The 14,698-nt window shown below is 41.9% G+C and overlaps 1 protein-coding gene across 1 annotated transcript in view; it reads left to right on the plus strand.

The window, feature by feature from the left end:
* The first annotated feature begins 848 nt into the window (after positions 1 to 848).
* Positions 849 to 14,698, plus strand: part of GDA (guanine deaminase) — a 64,512-nt gene continuing 50,662 nt past the window's right edge. Inside the window, exon 1 of the mRNA XM_008142078.3 lies at positions 849 to 1,009. Within this exon, the coding sequence (XP_008140300.1) occupies positions 887 to 1,009 (123 nt within the window). The 5' untranslated portion in view covers positions 849 to 886. The remainder of the gene's footprint in view (positions 1,010 to 14,698) is intronic.

The raw sequence follows: 14,698 nt of genomic DNA on the forward strand, positions 1-14,698 counted from the left end.
ATCCCTAGCTAGCTGGCTAGAGTATTTCTTTTCTCCCCTTTGTACAACTGCAAACAAATCAAAGAGATTAATTTAGGTATGAGAAAAATTAGAATTCTAATTGTGGATGGACAGAAGGACCAACGTATTGACCTCAAAGGGAAGAGAGGTACTTTGGCATCCAATTTAACCTCCAGTGGACGAAGGGGGGAGGGGTGGCTAGCAGATCTGCAGGACATGCTCCAGACCATCAGGTTAGGACAAATTCTGCCGCTGGCAGAAGCCGAAAATGAAACCTGTCTGTAAGGTTGGCCGCTCTAACTGACCTTTCATCCGTGTCTGAACTTGTGCCAGGTCAGAGTGTGTGGGTGCTACAGGTTGAAGAGTCCAAGGTTTGGCCACCAACAGCCCTAAGAGTCTAAAGGAGAGAGAAAACAGGCAGGTGCACAGGTGTGCCGACTAAAGAAGGGTGGAGGAGGTTGGGGGGACAAAGAGCAAAAGCAGTTTTAGTGACCAATTCGAGGTCCGGGGCTGGAACCCTGACTCCTCCAGCTCCTTCCTTCATCTCCTGCCCCCTGGGTGGGTGACAGCCACCACGGACCCAAAGAACTGCAGCGTGAGCCGTGATTTTGGAAACTCAAAGAGTTAATATATCAAAAACTAACGCAGTGGAGGAGGGAAAGACCACACCCACGGGAGCAGGGAGCCAACTCCAGGGAGGAAAATCCCATTGGTATAGAAAAGACAGGGAGCCAGCCCCTGGGCGCGGCCTGCAGGGGGCAGGTGATCTCCAGAAAAGCGGGGGGTCAGGGCGAAGCAGGAGCCCGAGCGGGTTCAGCAGCAGAGCCTCCGCCTGGTGCGCTCCTCTTGGCCCGCGGACCCCGCCGCGCTGCGCTCGGCCGCTGACATGTGCGCCGCCCGGATGCCGCCCCTGGCGCACATCTTCCGAGGGACGTTCGTCCACTCCACCTGGACCTGCCCCATGGAGGTGCTGCGGGATCACCTCCTCGGAGTGAGCGACAGCGGCACGGTAAGCGGGCGGGGGTCGGGGACGGGCGGGCGGGCGGGAGGAATCGCGCGCGGTGCCCTGCGAGCCCAGAGCTCACTCGGTGCAGAGCGAGTGCCAGCTCCAGAGTTGAACTTGAGGGCTTGGCTGCGGGGGAAGCCTGAAGAATCCTGGCTGCCAGGGAGCAGCGTGTTCCTAGAAGCCAAACAGGTGTCCCAGAGCCATTGGTGCGACAGCCGTCCAGGCTGTCGAGGAAGGGGGAGCGAGGCTGTGCCCTCGCAAATCCTAAGAGATAATTACCAGACTAGAACCTTGTATATCAGGTGCCTGGCATAGGCTAGGGCGCTGTGTCAATGTCTTGTGAAAGGAATAACAGAGGAGAAATTTGATCCGTGTTCTTTAGTCCTCTCAGTGCATAGAATAAGCAAAGTACTAATTTCATTCATGTGATCATTCAACAGACATTTTACTTACTAATGACTCAAACTAAACTTGGAATCCTAAAAGGAGAGTCTGCGAGAAATTATCCACCCCACTCCCCCAAAACACACCCAGAGCCATTTGCATCGAAGCAAGCAGTTCCATTTTTAGGTGCAAAATGTCTCCTACCAGTGTATCTCCCACACTTCCTTTCCCCAAACCAGATTTCTACAAACAACATGGGTAACTTGATGTCTAATATTTACTGTTCCATATTCATCGGTGCTCACTGTAGTGGCCTGGCCAGTTTGATGAGTGAAAGGCATTCTATTTGTTTAGGAGAAAAAAACTAAGCTGGGGATGAAATATTTTTGAGCTTTCCCCCCACCAGATTGTTTAGCAAAAGTACAGGTATTGTGACTTGTCAGCTTGAAGATGCTATTCCTGTCTAAAGATTCTTCCGAGTCAGGGAGAGTTTTAAATAATGACTCTTACACTTGGGGATAACTAGACCCTGTTTTCTTATGGTGCTTTAAAAAAAATATTCTCTGTGCGTATTGAGGGAGCCTGCTCTTATATTTCCAAGGTGATTGAACTCTCAGTTCCTCCAAATGGGGAGATTCCCATAAACCCCCAGACTGATGAATTATTGCCTTGAGTACTTTACCCCAAAGTTTCAGGGAACCCTTAGGCTCAAGAAGAGTCCCAGGAAGCCAATGAACAGAGACTGCTAAGCTGGGGAAAGGCCAGAGGAGTTTGCCTAACCACAAGGAGCTGGTCAACTCTTAGGATTCTTTTTTTTTTTTTTAATTAATTTCCCGTATCCTGAATTTTAATTGGTAGGGTAGCAGGCAAGAGAATGAGTTTGAGGACTGGGTTTAACCAGTGGAGATGAATAAGAAAAGGAAGTAATTTATCTAAAAAAAAAAAGTTACCTTTGCTAGGTTTTGTACAGAAGAAGAATAAAAGTCCCGAACATGCAATTAGTAGTTGAGTCAGGAAGTCTATCCTAACTACGGAACATACTGAAGCAATAAATTTAGAAAGATGCCATTTCCCCACAAGATAACATTAACTAGGAGTTGAATGCAAAGGTGAGTTCATCAAGTGGCTTCAATTTGTGGTATAAAATGCCCCAATCACTGAATTGGTAACTGTTTACAACTCTGCTCCAAAGTACAAAGCAGTTGATTTCTGACTGCATACAAGGATAATGTGCCATAGATAATGTGTCAAGACTTGATTTCCCTCATATTCAAAGTGCAAATGCCTCTCCTTTAGAGTTGCTGGGATAAATATCTTACTTACTTAAAAATTATATTTCCATGTAATAAATATGAGGAATCACCATGGTATTTACATTTTTACTGAGCTCTGAAAGCTGTTTTCACACAGTGGGATGAATCAGAGCCATTGAGGGGTGCTTGTTACAGTGCTGGGTCCTGGGCATCATCCTCTGAGAACCTGAATCTGTAGGCCTGGAGGGGGCCCCAGGAAGTGGCGTTCCAACCCAGGTCATGGGTGGATTACACGTTGGGTAACCACAGTATGTAGGTTGTGTGATAGAATCAGTTGTGTCAGGTCTTGGGAGCTTAGTTCTCCACTTCGATTTCAGTTCTGGTGTAGCATCTCAGAGAGAGGGGATGTGGCTTCCTCTGTTCCTCTCTCCCTTCTAGACCTCATCCCTTATTTCATATAAATTCATTTTGGCCCAGAGAATGGCAATGACTCACTACTTTTAGTGAGTTAATTAAAGCTCATTCAAAATTAGGTTAATTAAAATTAATTCTCTAGTCAATATTTCAGTATTGGGCATTTTGAATTCAGCGTTAGTTTTTGTACTCAAGTGACATGTAGCTTTTCAAAAGAAAGACCCAGCCTGTATAATTCATTTGCAGATATATTTAATCGTGAAACAAACACTGTGTGCTCAAATATTACTAAACTGCCTGATTCCACATGCAACAGGGTCAGGTCGACTTTAAAGATACATAAAGATGCTTTTGGTCTCTTAAAATATTTTTATTGATTTCATAGAGGAAGGGAGAGGGAGAGAGAGAGATAGAATCAATGATGAGAGAGAATCATTGATCGGCTACCTCCTGCACTCCCCACACTGGGTCTCAAGCCTGCAATCCGGGCATGTGTCCCAATGGGGAATTGAACTGTAACCTCCTGGTTCATAGGTTGATGCTCAGCCACTGAGCCACACCTGCCGGGAAAGCTTTTGGCCTTTTAATGAACACTTACATGAAGGCAAGAGCAAGAAAGAGAATCATTTTGGGGCTAATGTCCCGGGGTGGCAGGAGAAAGTCCTGTGGAGAAACAGAGACCTGGTTCAAGTTCGGTCTTTACTGTTTACCTGCTCACTTACAACCTATGTGAATTTGATCAAGTTATTAACAATTTATTTCCAAGTAATCTTCTGTATAAAATATTTCTATAGTCTACCTCATAGGGTCGTTGAAAAGATTAAATGAGTTAGTAGTTGTAAAGTACATAGATTAATGCCTTGCATATAGCACATATCCAATAAACACCAGCAGTTATTATCAGCAATTTAGATGGAGATAAGTGAACAAAATTGGTAGGTATTTATGTCAAGTCACCTGGATTTGATGATAGGGTTGGAAAGATATTTGTGAATGTCTTCAGTTGTATGGCGGGATGCAGATTGGCTATTGATAGAAAAAGCTTGATGAAGGAAGCCAAAATTGAGCTGGACATTAAGAACACACAGGACTTGGACATGCAGGAAAGGCTCTGGTGAAGGGAATGAGGCAATGTTCTTTATTTCCTGAAGCTGTTGCGAGGAGCAAGAGTTGTATTTCACCTGACAATGCATCACCAACTTGCTTTGCCAGTTCTCACAGTGTAAATCACATATCTTAGTGGTTCTGAATCATCCTTTCCTTCTGTTTAGGCAAGTGAAGACCCATCTTCCTTGCCAAGCTCAGGACCCCAGAATATGCTGTGAACTTGAAGAGGGAATCTGGGCTAAGCCCTCCCTTCTGAAACTGCCAAATCAGAGCTTTGCTGTCATTAGAAACATGTGTTCATGCCCAAATATCATGTTATTATCTTGTAAATTCCTACTTTCCAGAAGGCAGATTGTTTTGTTCAAAATGCTCATGGCAGGAACTGTTGGCTACCCATTCAATAGCTATAAACCCTGCTTCCTTATTAACACGTCTGACTTTGATCTGCTTGTAATATACTTGGCTCACAGATACATCATGGGGTAAGCCAGTCTTGGCCATCATAATCTCATTTGCCGGATACTTCTTTTCCCAGCTTCCTGGTAGCTCAGGGTGGCCAGGATGACATTCTGACATGCAGGAAGTTGGCTCAAGGCTTCTGGGAAATATTTCTCTCCCTAATCAATAGATACAGATGTGGGAAGAGAAGTCCTTTCCCTTTTTGATGCCCTCACGTGAGGAGCGGAGCTGCTACTGCCACTGTTCACCTCCACCTAACCCCACCTCCTTTTCCTCTAGCTATCACCACACTGTTGTCTGCGTTTATCTGTTATGTATATATGTTTTTCAGTTAATCCCTTCACCTTTTCCCATCCAATCCCCCATCCCTCTCCCCTCTGACAGTTGTCAGTCTGTTCCTGATTGTATCCATGCCTGTTTGTTTTGTTCACTAGGTTCCACTTATTAGTGAGATCACATGGTACTTGTCTTTTTCTCTGAATAATTTATTTCATGTCTGAACCTCAGCATCCTTATTTATAAAATGTGGACAGTAATAGCACCATGAAGGAGATGTGAGGTAGTTAAAAAGCACAATTACACTTCTTCTGATGAGATAATGTGTGTAAAGCACTTGGCGCATAGTAGTTGCTCAATAAATGTTGGCCATTGTTACTATTTTTCTTTCACTGAAGTAATGATTTCATTTTTGCCTTTGATTATACTTAGCTTAATAGAATGTTCTCACTCACTGAATTGATTTAAAATTCTCAAAAATGGGAGGACAACTGGATAGAAGATGACATTAATTGTCATATGTATGTCAGATACTTAGCCAGATTCTTTGTACACTGACAACTCTAGATTAGATATCATCATCATCATCATCATCATCATCATCATCATCATCATCCCTGCTTTACAAATGAGGAAATGGAGGCTTAGAGAGTTCTCTGACTTGGCTGTAGTCATAGGGAGTAAGTGGCAAAGCCAAGATTCGCACCCATGCCTGTCTTATGTCCAAGGCCCCTGCTCTTTCCAGCAGTCCCTGCTGCCTCCTGTCATGAGAAGGGCTGAAACTCTATTGTGTTAGGGCCCCTCAACATTGTCTTATTGTTTTGACACAAAATAGGTGGTCAGGAAAGGACATGGAAAGTGATGTATAATACAAAGACATTCATGAGAGATGTGGAATAAAACAGACATTTCTAATTCCAGAGAGGTAGTTAAAAAGCACAATTACACTTCTTCTTTGAGGCTTTGAAGCAACAGTGCTGGCATGGCTGGAGTTTGCTGCCCTTCCATTTGTGTCAAGTTGTCTGTTGATTTCTGGAATTTCTTGGCAGCCCTGATTGATCTGGTGCTGTGGCTGCAGGCAGCTGAGGTGCTGGTGTATCTGACACATGGCTTACTGCCTGAAGGCTCTGACAGTTGCAGAGATGGGCAGTATCTCTTGCAGGCTTATGGCATGCCCACTCACTTACAGGCATTGATCTGATGATTTAGGGATAAAGATCAGCTGGACTTGCCTCACCTGCAAGCAAATAAAACCTATCAGTCATGTATTTATGATGCATGTTTCTATAGAAAGGAATTAAGGCAGTTCCAAAGAGCATAGGCAGATAGTGATGCTTTTATACATTTATAGGGAGAAGAAAAATTCAACTGTTGACATGAAACAAAGCTAGGAATTGTATTTAAAATACACGGTGGGCCCTGGCTAGGTAGCCCAGTTGGTTAGAGTGTCTTCCTCATATGCCAAAGGTTGCAGGTTCCATCCCTGGTCAGGACACATACAAGAATCAACCAATGAATGCATGGATGGGTGGAATACCAAATGAATATCACTCTCTTCTCTTCTCTTCTCTTCTCTTCTCTTCTCTTCTCTTCTCTTCTCTTCTCTTCTCTTCTCTTCTCTTCTCTTCTCTTCTCTTCTCTTCTCTTCTCTTCTCTTCTCTTCTCTTCTCTTCTCTTCTCTCTCTCTCTCTCTCTCTCTCTCTCTCTCTCTCTCTCTCCCTTCTTCTCTCTCTCTCTTTCTCCCTCTCCTTCTTCCTCTCCCTTTCTCTCTCTCTAAAATCAATTAATTTTTTTTAATTCATTGTGCCAGCTGATAAAGGGCTATGTGTTACCTAGTCAACAATATCTGTACTAAAATCAACTGCTCAAGAAGAACACATCTATTCTTGATGCTGTATTCAGACTGGAATTTCTCCTAGATAGACACTGTGTCTTATAATTATGTTTAACAGCTTTCCTACTCAAGGTAGAGTTTTGTAGGGTCACCTCTTTTGAGCACCTATGACTTGAACTGAAGATGTGACAAAAAGTAGGGGTCCATATATCTATTCTGTAGGGCTGAGGCTATGGGGAGGGGCAGTGGGAGATAATCCAAGTACCTAGGTCTTGGCTGATCTGGAAAGACCTGGAGATAGACTTTATTATTATTATTTTTAAAAATCTTTGTTGTTGAAAGTATTACATATGTCCCCTTCCCCGCCTCCCTCATTGACCTTTCCCAGGCTGCCCACACCCCCAGCCCAGGCCTTCACCCTCCTATTGTCTGTGTCCGTTGGTTATGCATCTATACATGCAAATTCATTGGTTGCTCTCTACCCACTGCCCGTCCTCCTCTGCCTTCCCTCTGAGGTTTGACAGTTTGTTCGATGCTTCTATGTCTTTGGATCTATTTTTGTTCATCAGTTTATGCTGTTCATTATATTCCACAAATGAGTGAGATCATGTGATACTTATCTTTCTCTGACTGGCTTATTTTGCTGAGCATAATGCTTTCCAGGTCCATCCATGCTGTTGCAAATGGTAGGAGTTCCTTCCTTTTTATTTTATTTTTTTTAAATTTCTTTATTGATTAAGGTATCACATATTTGTCCTCATCCCCCCATTCCCATCCCACACCCCTCCCCTTGCATGCCCCCACCCCCCTGTTGTCCTTAACCACTGGTTAGGCTCATATGCATGCACACAAGTCCTTTGGTTGATCTCTCCCCTATATCCCCATCCTCTCCTACCCTCCCTCTGAGGCCCGACAGTCTGATCCATGCCTCCTTGTTTCTGGGTCTGTTCTTGTTCATCAGTCCATGTTGTTCATCATTTCCTCTAGATGAGTGAGATCATGTGCTACTAGAAATACACTTATAAGAACCAAAAATGAGACAAACAATAATGGTTATGCTGAAAGGCAAATAGTTCCTTCCTTTTTAAAGCAGCATAGTATTCCATTGTGTAGATGTACCACAGTGTTTTAATCCACTCATCTGCTTGATGGGCACTTAGGCTGTTTCCAAATCTTAGCTCTTGTAAACTTCACTGCTATCAACATAGGGGTGCATATTTCCTTTCTGATTGGTATTTTTATTTCGTGGGCTGTATTCCTAGAAGTAGGATCACTGGGTCAAATGGAAAGAGGGTTCCCTTTTTGGAGATAGACTTTAGGATGTCACAGGCAGGGCAGAACCATGTGTCCTTCAGCACTCCTCCTAAGAGTAGTCCTGTCAATGGAGTTTTGATGAACACCAAGAGGCAGGAGCCTGAGTAGTTAGTTCTCTTTGGCAAAAGCCCGGAGTGCCACTGTTCGGTGTTGCGTGTAAGATGCAGACGCACATGCCTTTACTGATAATCCAGCTTTGAGGAGGTTGAGGAACTTAACGAGAGATTACTCAATAATTTCAAATCCATTTACATTGGTGAGACATGCTCTTCTCTTCCTAGAAGTTGTGCCAGTTTTAAGTCTGCTTGTCTTATTTTTCATTCTGCTTGTGCTTAAGTTCATTCTTTAAAGCTCGATTCAAGTACCCTCTCCAAAGTCTTTTTACTACTTCCCTACCCCAAAATGACCTCTCCCTCCTATAAATGTCTCTCTTATTGTCATTCTTCTTATAGACTACTTATATACATTTGCTGGCCGTGTACCTTATTTGTATATATTTTCATCCAAATTGATTATAAGTTCCTATTCACATGACATAAGAAGAAAAGTAGGAAATATTTACTTATGTCTTAGCAGTCACGGGCCTTGTAAATAGTGTAGGTACTCAATAAATGTTAAATGAATGAATGCTCCACAAAATTATAGAAACTGTTGAACAATTTATCTTAATCTCTGTTGAGAATATTTTAAAACAAATTTGCACATACTTTAGAAAGTAAAACATTGCATGTAATTATATCTTGTCTCAAAGTGATTTCTATTACACAAAATGCAGATGTTTAGAAGTTGTTAATTATGTTGATTAAATCTATTCTGGTTTTAAAATTATCTTACTTTTAAAAAAATATATCTCTTTATTGATATTAGGGAAGAAGGGAGAGGGAAAAAGAGATAGAAATATCAATGATGAGAAAGAATCATTGATTAGCTGCCTCCTGCAAGGCCCCCTAATGAGGATTGAGCCTGGAACTGGGAATGTGCCCTTGACCAGAATCATACCTAGAACCATTCAGTCTGCAGGCCAACGCTCTATCCATTGAACCAAACCAGCTAGGGCAAAATTATGTTACTGTTAAGAGCTATTGTTTTATGTCAAAACACAGAAATTGGCAGTTACTTTTTTTTTTTTTTTTTTGTACTCCATTAGGGATGTAATGCCTTTAAGCATTCATTCTCCAAATACTGAATACTTACTCTTCGCTGTGTGTTTAACAAGTTAAAGAACTGGATTCTGTGGCCAATGATGAGATCACAACAACACATTCCATTCACAGTGTATTACAAGTTACCACTTAAAGCCAAATGCTCAGTGTCACTGGGTAAAGGGCTGTACTCCATCAGTGGTTACAATTATAAGATACATATTCTTCCCAGAGAAATTGTTAATAGCATGCCCAGTGCTATTCAGCCAGGAAGGAATGGAGTTGGGATTTGAATCTAGATGTTTCCTCTCCAGCATTTATTATCTCTCCAGATTTTATTTAAAGTCTCTGGTTACCATTTCAGCCACCTGAGCACTTAACTGTCTCAGCCCTGCCTTCTTCCTTGCTGTGCCTTTGAATCCTAGACAAAGAAAGCCATCTTCACCTGCAGCCAAGTCTCAGGTTCCTGCTAGTCCTATTAGTCACCTCCTGGTTCTTCCCCACTGAAGCTGTGTCACCTTTTTCTTGATCTTTTCCCTCAGCCCTTGATGTGCTCTTGTCAATAAAGCTATTTTTACATCTGGGTTCTCAGCACTCATACAACTCAAAGTCTAGAAATACTCCCAACCTACAGCCATCCCACAATCCCAGGCTTCCTCAAACAATGCAAAAAAATGATGGCTCTCAAACTAATATAATTGATATGCATATATCTGAATTTACAAAACTGATTAAGAAAGGATATACATGCATTTCACAAAACAGTTGGTAAGAAGGGATTTTTTAAAAATTTATTTTTATTGTTGACAATATTGCAGATGTCTCCCATTTCCCCCCTCCCTTTACTATCCTCCAACCAGCTCCTGCCCCACCCCAGGCCTTCACCGCACTATTGTCTGTGTCCATGGGTTATGCACATATGCATATAAATTCTTTGGTTACTCTCTCTCCCTCTCCCCACCCCCACATCCTTCCCTCTGAGATATGTTTGTCTGTGTAGTCTGTTCCAAGCATCCACACCTCTGGACCTGTTTTGTTCATGTAGACCAATCGAGATAGATTCAAAAGGGACCTCAGGTTCTTCTTATTCTGTTAACCAGTCATCTATTAATCTCCTTGCTACCTCCTTTAATTGTTGCATTGTCTGTATATGGATTTTTCTATGAGGTGCTCATAGCTTTCATCAGACCTCAAAAAAGGAGTAAATGACCTCAAATTGTCAAAACCTCAGATCATTTACTCTTGTACCTCAAACAGGACTATCTCACCTGTGGCAGCATTCTTGTCCATCTTTTGTATAAATGGCCTCAGTGATTCATATACCAGAACTGTACTGATCTACCCATTTGGGTGCTAATCATGTCACTTTTTTTTTCTATTTCGAAAATTTTAAGAAAATCAGTTTGAGCCATACCCACAAAATTACTGGGAAGTCCAATATCAGTCACTTTGGGATTTCTCTTTTCTTTCTTCTCTACCAGGATTCCCGAAGCCTTTTATGATCTAAGTGTCCATTCCTTTCCAGATAGTGATTCAATGTTTATGATGTCCCAGGTCCTTGTTCTTGTTCTGGGGCTAGAGCTTGCTGTTGGGGAACAAGACAAAGCTGCTGCCCTCGAGGAACTTTGTTATTTCTGTTTTTAAGGGGGATCTTCATATGTGCAGTTCTAAGGCCACGGTGGCCATGGCTGCCCTTGTCCTTTGTGGCCACATGATGCTGCAGCAGGGTGCTGATCCCAGCCATCTGTCTGCCATTGCTACTCTGTCCTGTCCAGGCTAGAAGGGCCTTCACCAAGGCCAGCTCAGTGGCAACTCTGTACCCTAGGCTCAGCTTGTTCTAGAACAACTCATACAGAGCCGTGTGGTCACACTGGTCTTAATATTGGGCTTCCCCTCTAGGGAAGAACAATGTTTCATTACTTCCTGGTGCATCCAAGGCACTAAAAGAACAAAGTACAAGATAAAGTCTCAATTGGTCACTCAACTACAATGGTAACCTTTAAAAGCGTTCCATGGTACATTTAAATTATGATTTTAAAAGTTTGATTAGTTATGATATTAGTAGCACATCTCTTATATTAAGCAGTTGTGCATTCGGATACTATAACATGAATAAAAAGAAAATAAATTTTGCGTATAAGTCATCTTCTTGCATTGCATTTGGGTTTTTGCCTAAGACACTGGGTTATAAACTTGGAGGCAGGAGCCACACTGATGATGATGATAGTGAACATGTATTGGACGCTTGTTATGAGCTAGGTGCTGTGCTGAGTGCTTTGCAAAGCCCAATTCTCCTGATTGCTTTATGAAGTGGAACTGTTCTCCTTATTTATAGACAAGAAAACTGAGGCTCGGAGTGTTAATATTAACCCTGGAAATAATATCTCATGACTATACATTGAATGAATTTTCTCTCTCCTGAAACCATTGTGTAGCTTTTTGTTTTCAGATAGTCAAATAGCCAAGTTGCAGTAGCTTCCCTTACTTCAATTGTTAATACGAATTCAATCCTTAAGATTAAAGAGAAGGACACATTCATCTCTTCTGATGCATTTTCTGAACTTGAGCAGTTAATGTTGATCTTCTCCCATAAGATCTTACTTCATGCGTGACATTGTTTCCAACTTTTTAAAAGCCACACCCTTTCCTTTGTGAAAACATTGTTTAGTTGACGATGTCACATTAATTACATTAACTTTAAATTTAACTTCTAATTGAGATCTGTTTCTCAAAGCCTTTTGACTATTGAAGTTGGTGCCTCTGTATATGAAATGCTAATCTTCCCTATGAATTAGTGATCTATGCACTAATGCAACTGAAGCCATTTCCCAATAAATACCTGACACATCTTCCTGGTATGATCCTGCTCGGTTGGCACCACATGGGACCTGTCTCTATAGTCTCAGTGCTCTTTCTCTTCTCTGTGTTATTGGTTTTTAAAAACTACTTTGACAGAGTGAACCTTCCTCAGTAAACCCACCTGAAAATCTAAACTTGTTAGCAAGCTATTGATTCATGAGTTTAAAAATAAAACCTTTGAAAGCTAAAGCAGTTACAAGGTGATTCTTACTTCAAGTGAGTTCGTCTAGGCTTACACATGATGTAGGAATTTCAAAATGCTGGGATTCCCAAACAAGTTAAACTGACAGCAAAAGTGTATGCTCTGACCATTCAGCCCTGTCCATGCACATATAAAACACATTTCTGGAAAGCCATATTAAAATTCAAAACCCAAGTAATACTTAAGGGTTGGGATGTGGAAAAGAATTTTTACTTTCCACTTTATAACTTTCTGTATTGTTAGTTTTGTTCTTGTTTTACTTTTATAACTTAATAAAACTCACCCCTGGAAAGTGTGCAATTTAGCGTCATTTATTACATTAACAAAGTTGTGTAACCATCACCACTATCTGATTCCAGAATATGCTTATCAACCCAAAGGACAACCCATTAACCATTAAGCAGTCATTCCCTATTCTTCCCCCTACTGCCACCCCTCAGCAACCACTAATTTGCTTTCTGCCTCTATCAATTTGCCTATTCTCAATGTAAATCATGCAAATGGACATATACAATATGTGATCTTTTGTGCCTATTTTTTTTTTTTCATTTAGGATAATGTTTTCAAGGTGTATCCATATTGCGGTATGTGAGAGCTCCATTCCTTAGTTGATGGACATTTGAATGATTTCCAACTTTGCCTATTGTCAACAGTGCTGACATGAACATCTGTGTACAAGTTTTTAAAACTAATTTATTCTTTAAAATCTTTTCATGGCTCTTTATTGCTTACCTAGGGCGGGGGGGATAAATCCAGGCCTGGCCTTGCTGACTGCTTGCCCAGCCTTTTATATTGTTTATGCCTTTGCATCTTTGTCTCTATTCCTCCTGCACCTTTCAACTGCTGGATTAATACCTTGCAAGACCAATTAAGTGTCTCTTTCTCAATGAGGTCATTATTGACATCATGCCAACCCCGCTGTTGACAGGCAGAGCTAAGTCCTGGCTCCTTTGCACCCCACTTTCTGCGTGGCACCTCTTTATGGGTCTTACTTTATCTCATGAGTCTTCCCTTTAACCTAACTTTGAAGGCAGGGGCTACAACTTTATCACTTTCCGATTGATCCATAACTCTCAGCACATGGTGGTTACTCAGATGAATACATGTTAGATAAATGGTGCTTGGATTTTTTTCACGACAGGTAACCAGGTGGAAAAAATGCACTTTAGGAGTCAGCAAAATGTATAGTTTGCTAAAAATATCTCCCAAATAACCAATTATTAGAATAAGAACTCTGGATTTTTCTAAAATGGAGCTGAATACAACATGTTTGGTTATTGGGTGCTGCTGTTAGTTTCATGTCCTACTGAATGATTAGGAACCCTGGAAGAGTAGATTTTATTGGAATTCTGAGACCTCAGAAAGCTCTCAAATGCCTTTATCGTGGACTATGTTGAGGATCTGGAATAATATAGATTATAAAGGCCTGCTTACTCCCTTTGGTGTTTATATTATGGTTTGTTATGTGTTCATATCTTCATAAAACGGCTATTTACTGAAACTGTTGTTTGTGAATTGCCACTAATAATTTTCAGTCCTGGAACATGGTAGAGCCTCCATAAACAATAGCTCTTATGGCCCATCTCCTGTCCCTCGCAGTACTTAGTGCTTTAGCACAAAATCGGCATTCACTAAATGCTTCTGAATGGTAGAATGGACTGCTGTGCTCTGTACGCTATTCCCTGTGGGGCACAGGTGGTCCTGGCAGAGTAGACAGGAGGGAGTTAATCAACATCCGCAACTGGTTGTGGCCAATATGTGTGAGGGTGCACACAACAAGTTACGTTGTTAAGGTCTTCACAGGGTGGGGCAGATTTTTCCTCTGTGTTATTTAACCTAGAAGTCACGTTCCTCCTGCCATTTGTAGGGTGGTCTCATGGATGCCCTGACCCTTTTTTGAAATGCAAAGCACAGAAGGCACTCCAGGTCCCTAGCCTGGTGGGGGCTTGTGAACTTCCTTAAGCTCCAGCTCGGTGTGGACTCACTCGTCCTGTGTAACAGTGTGCTTAGCGTTCATAAGAACTGATAATAGCTGAGAAGGACCAAAACCTTCCACGAGTTAGGGATAAATGGTGAGCAAAAAAGGTGCAGGTCCTGCCTTATTCTCACTCAGAGTCAATAATCAAATAAGCATCAGTATTATTATAATTTCTAAAACAGGAAAAGTGGAGCGTGCTATGAAGTGTGGGACCAGAGGACATGGCTTATCTTGAGATAAAAGCTATTTGAGCTGAGTCTGAAGGTTACATGGGAGCTGACTAGGCAGAAAAAGATGAGGGGAAGGCTTGTGCAAAGACCCAGCAAGAAAGAGGAACTAGGAATAGGTGTGGGATATTGCTGAAGATGGAAAAGGAGGGGGTTGAAGAAACAAATGAAGCCAGACAGATAAACAGTGGCCATTATTGTTGACTAGAGGCCTGGTGCACGAAATTCGTGCACGGAGGGGGG

The sequence above is a fragment of the Eptesicus fuscus genome, chromosome 15 (genome assembly GCF_027574615.1).
Source record: "Eptesicus fuscus isolate TK198812 chromosome 15, DD_ASM_mEF_20220401, whole genome shotgun sequence".
NCBI lineage: Eukaryota > Metazoa > Chordata > Mammalia > Chiroptera > Vespertilionidae > Eptesicus > Eptesicus fuscus.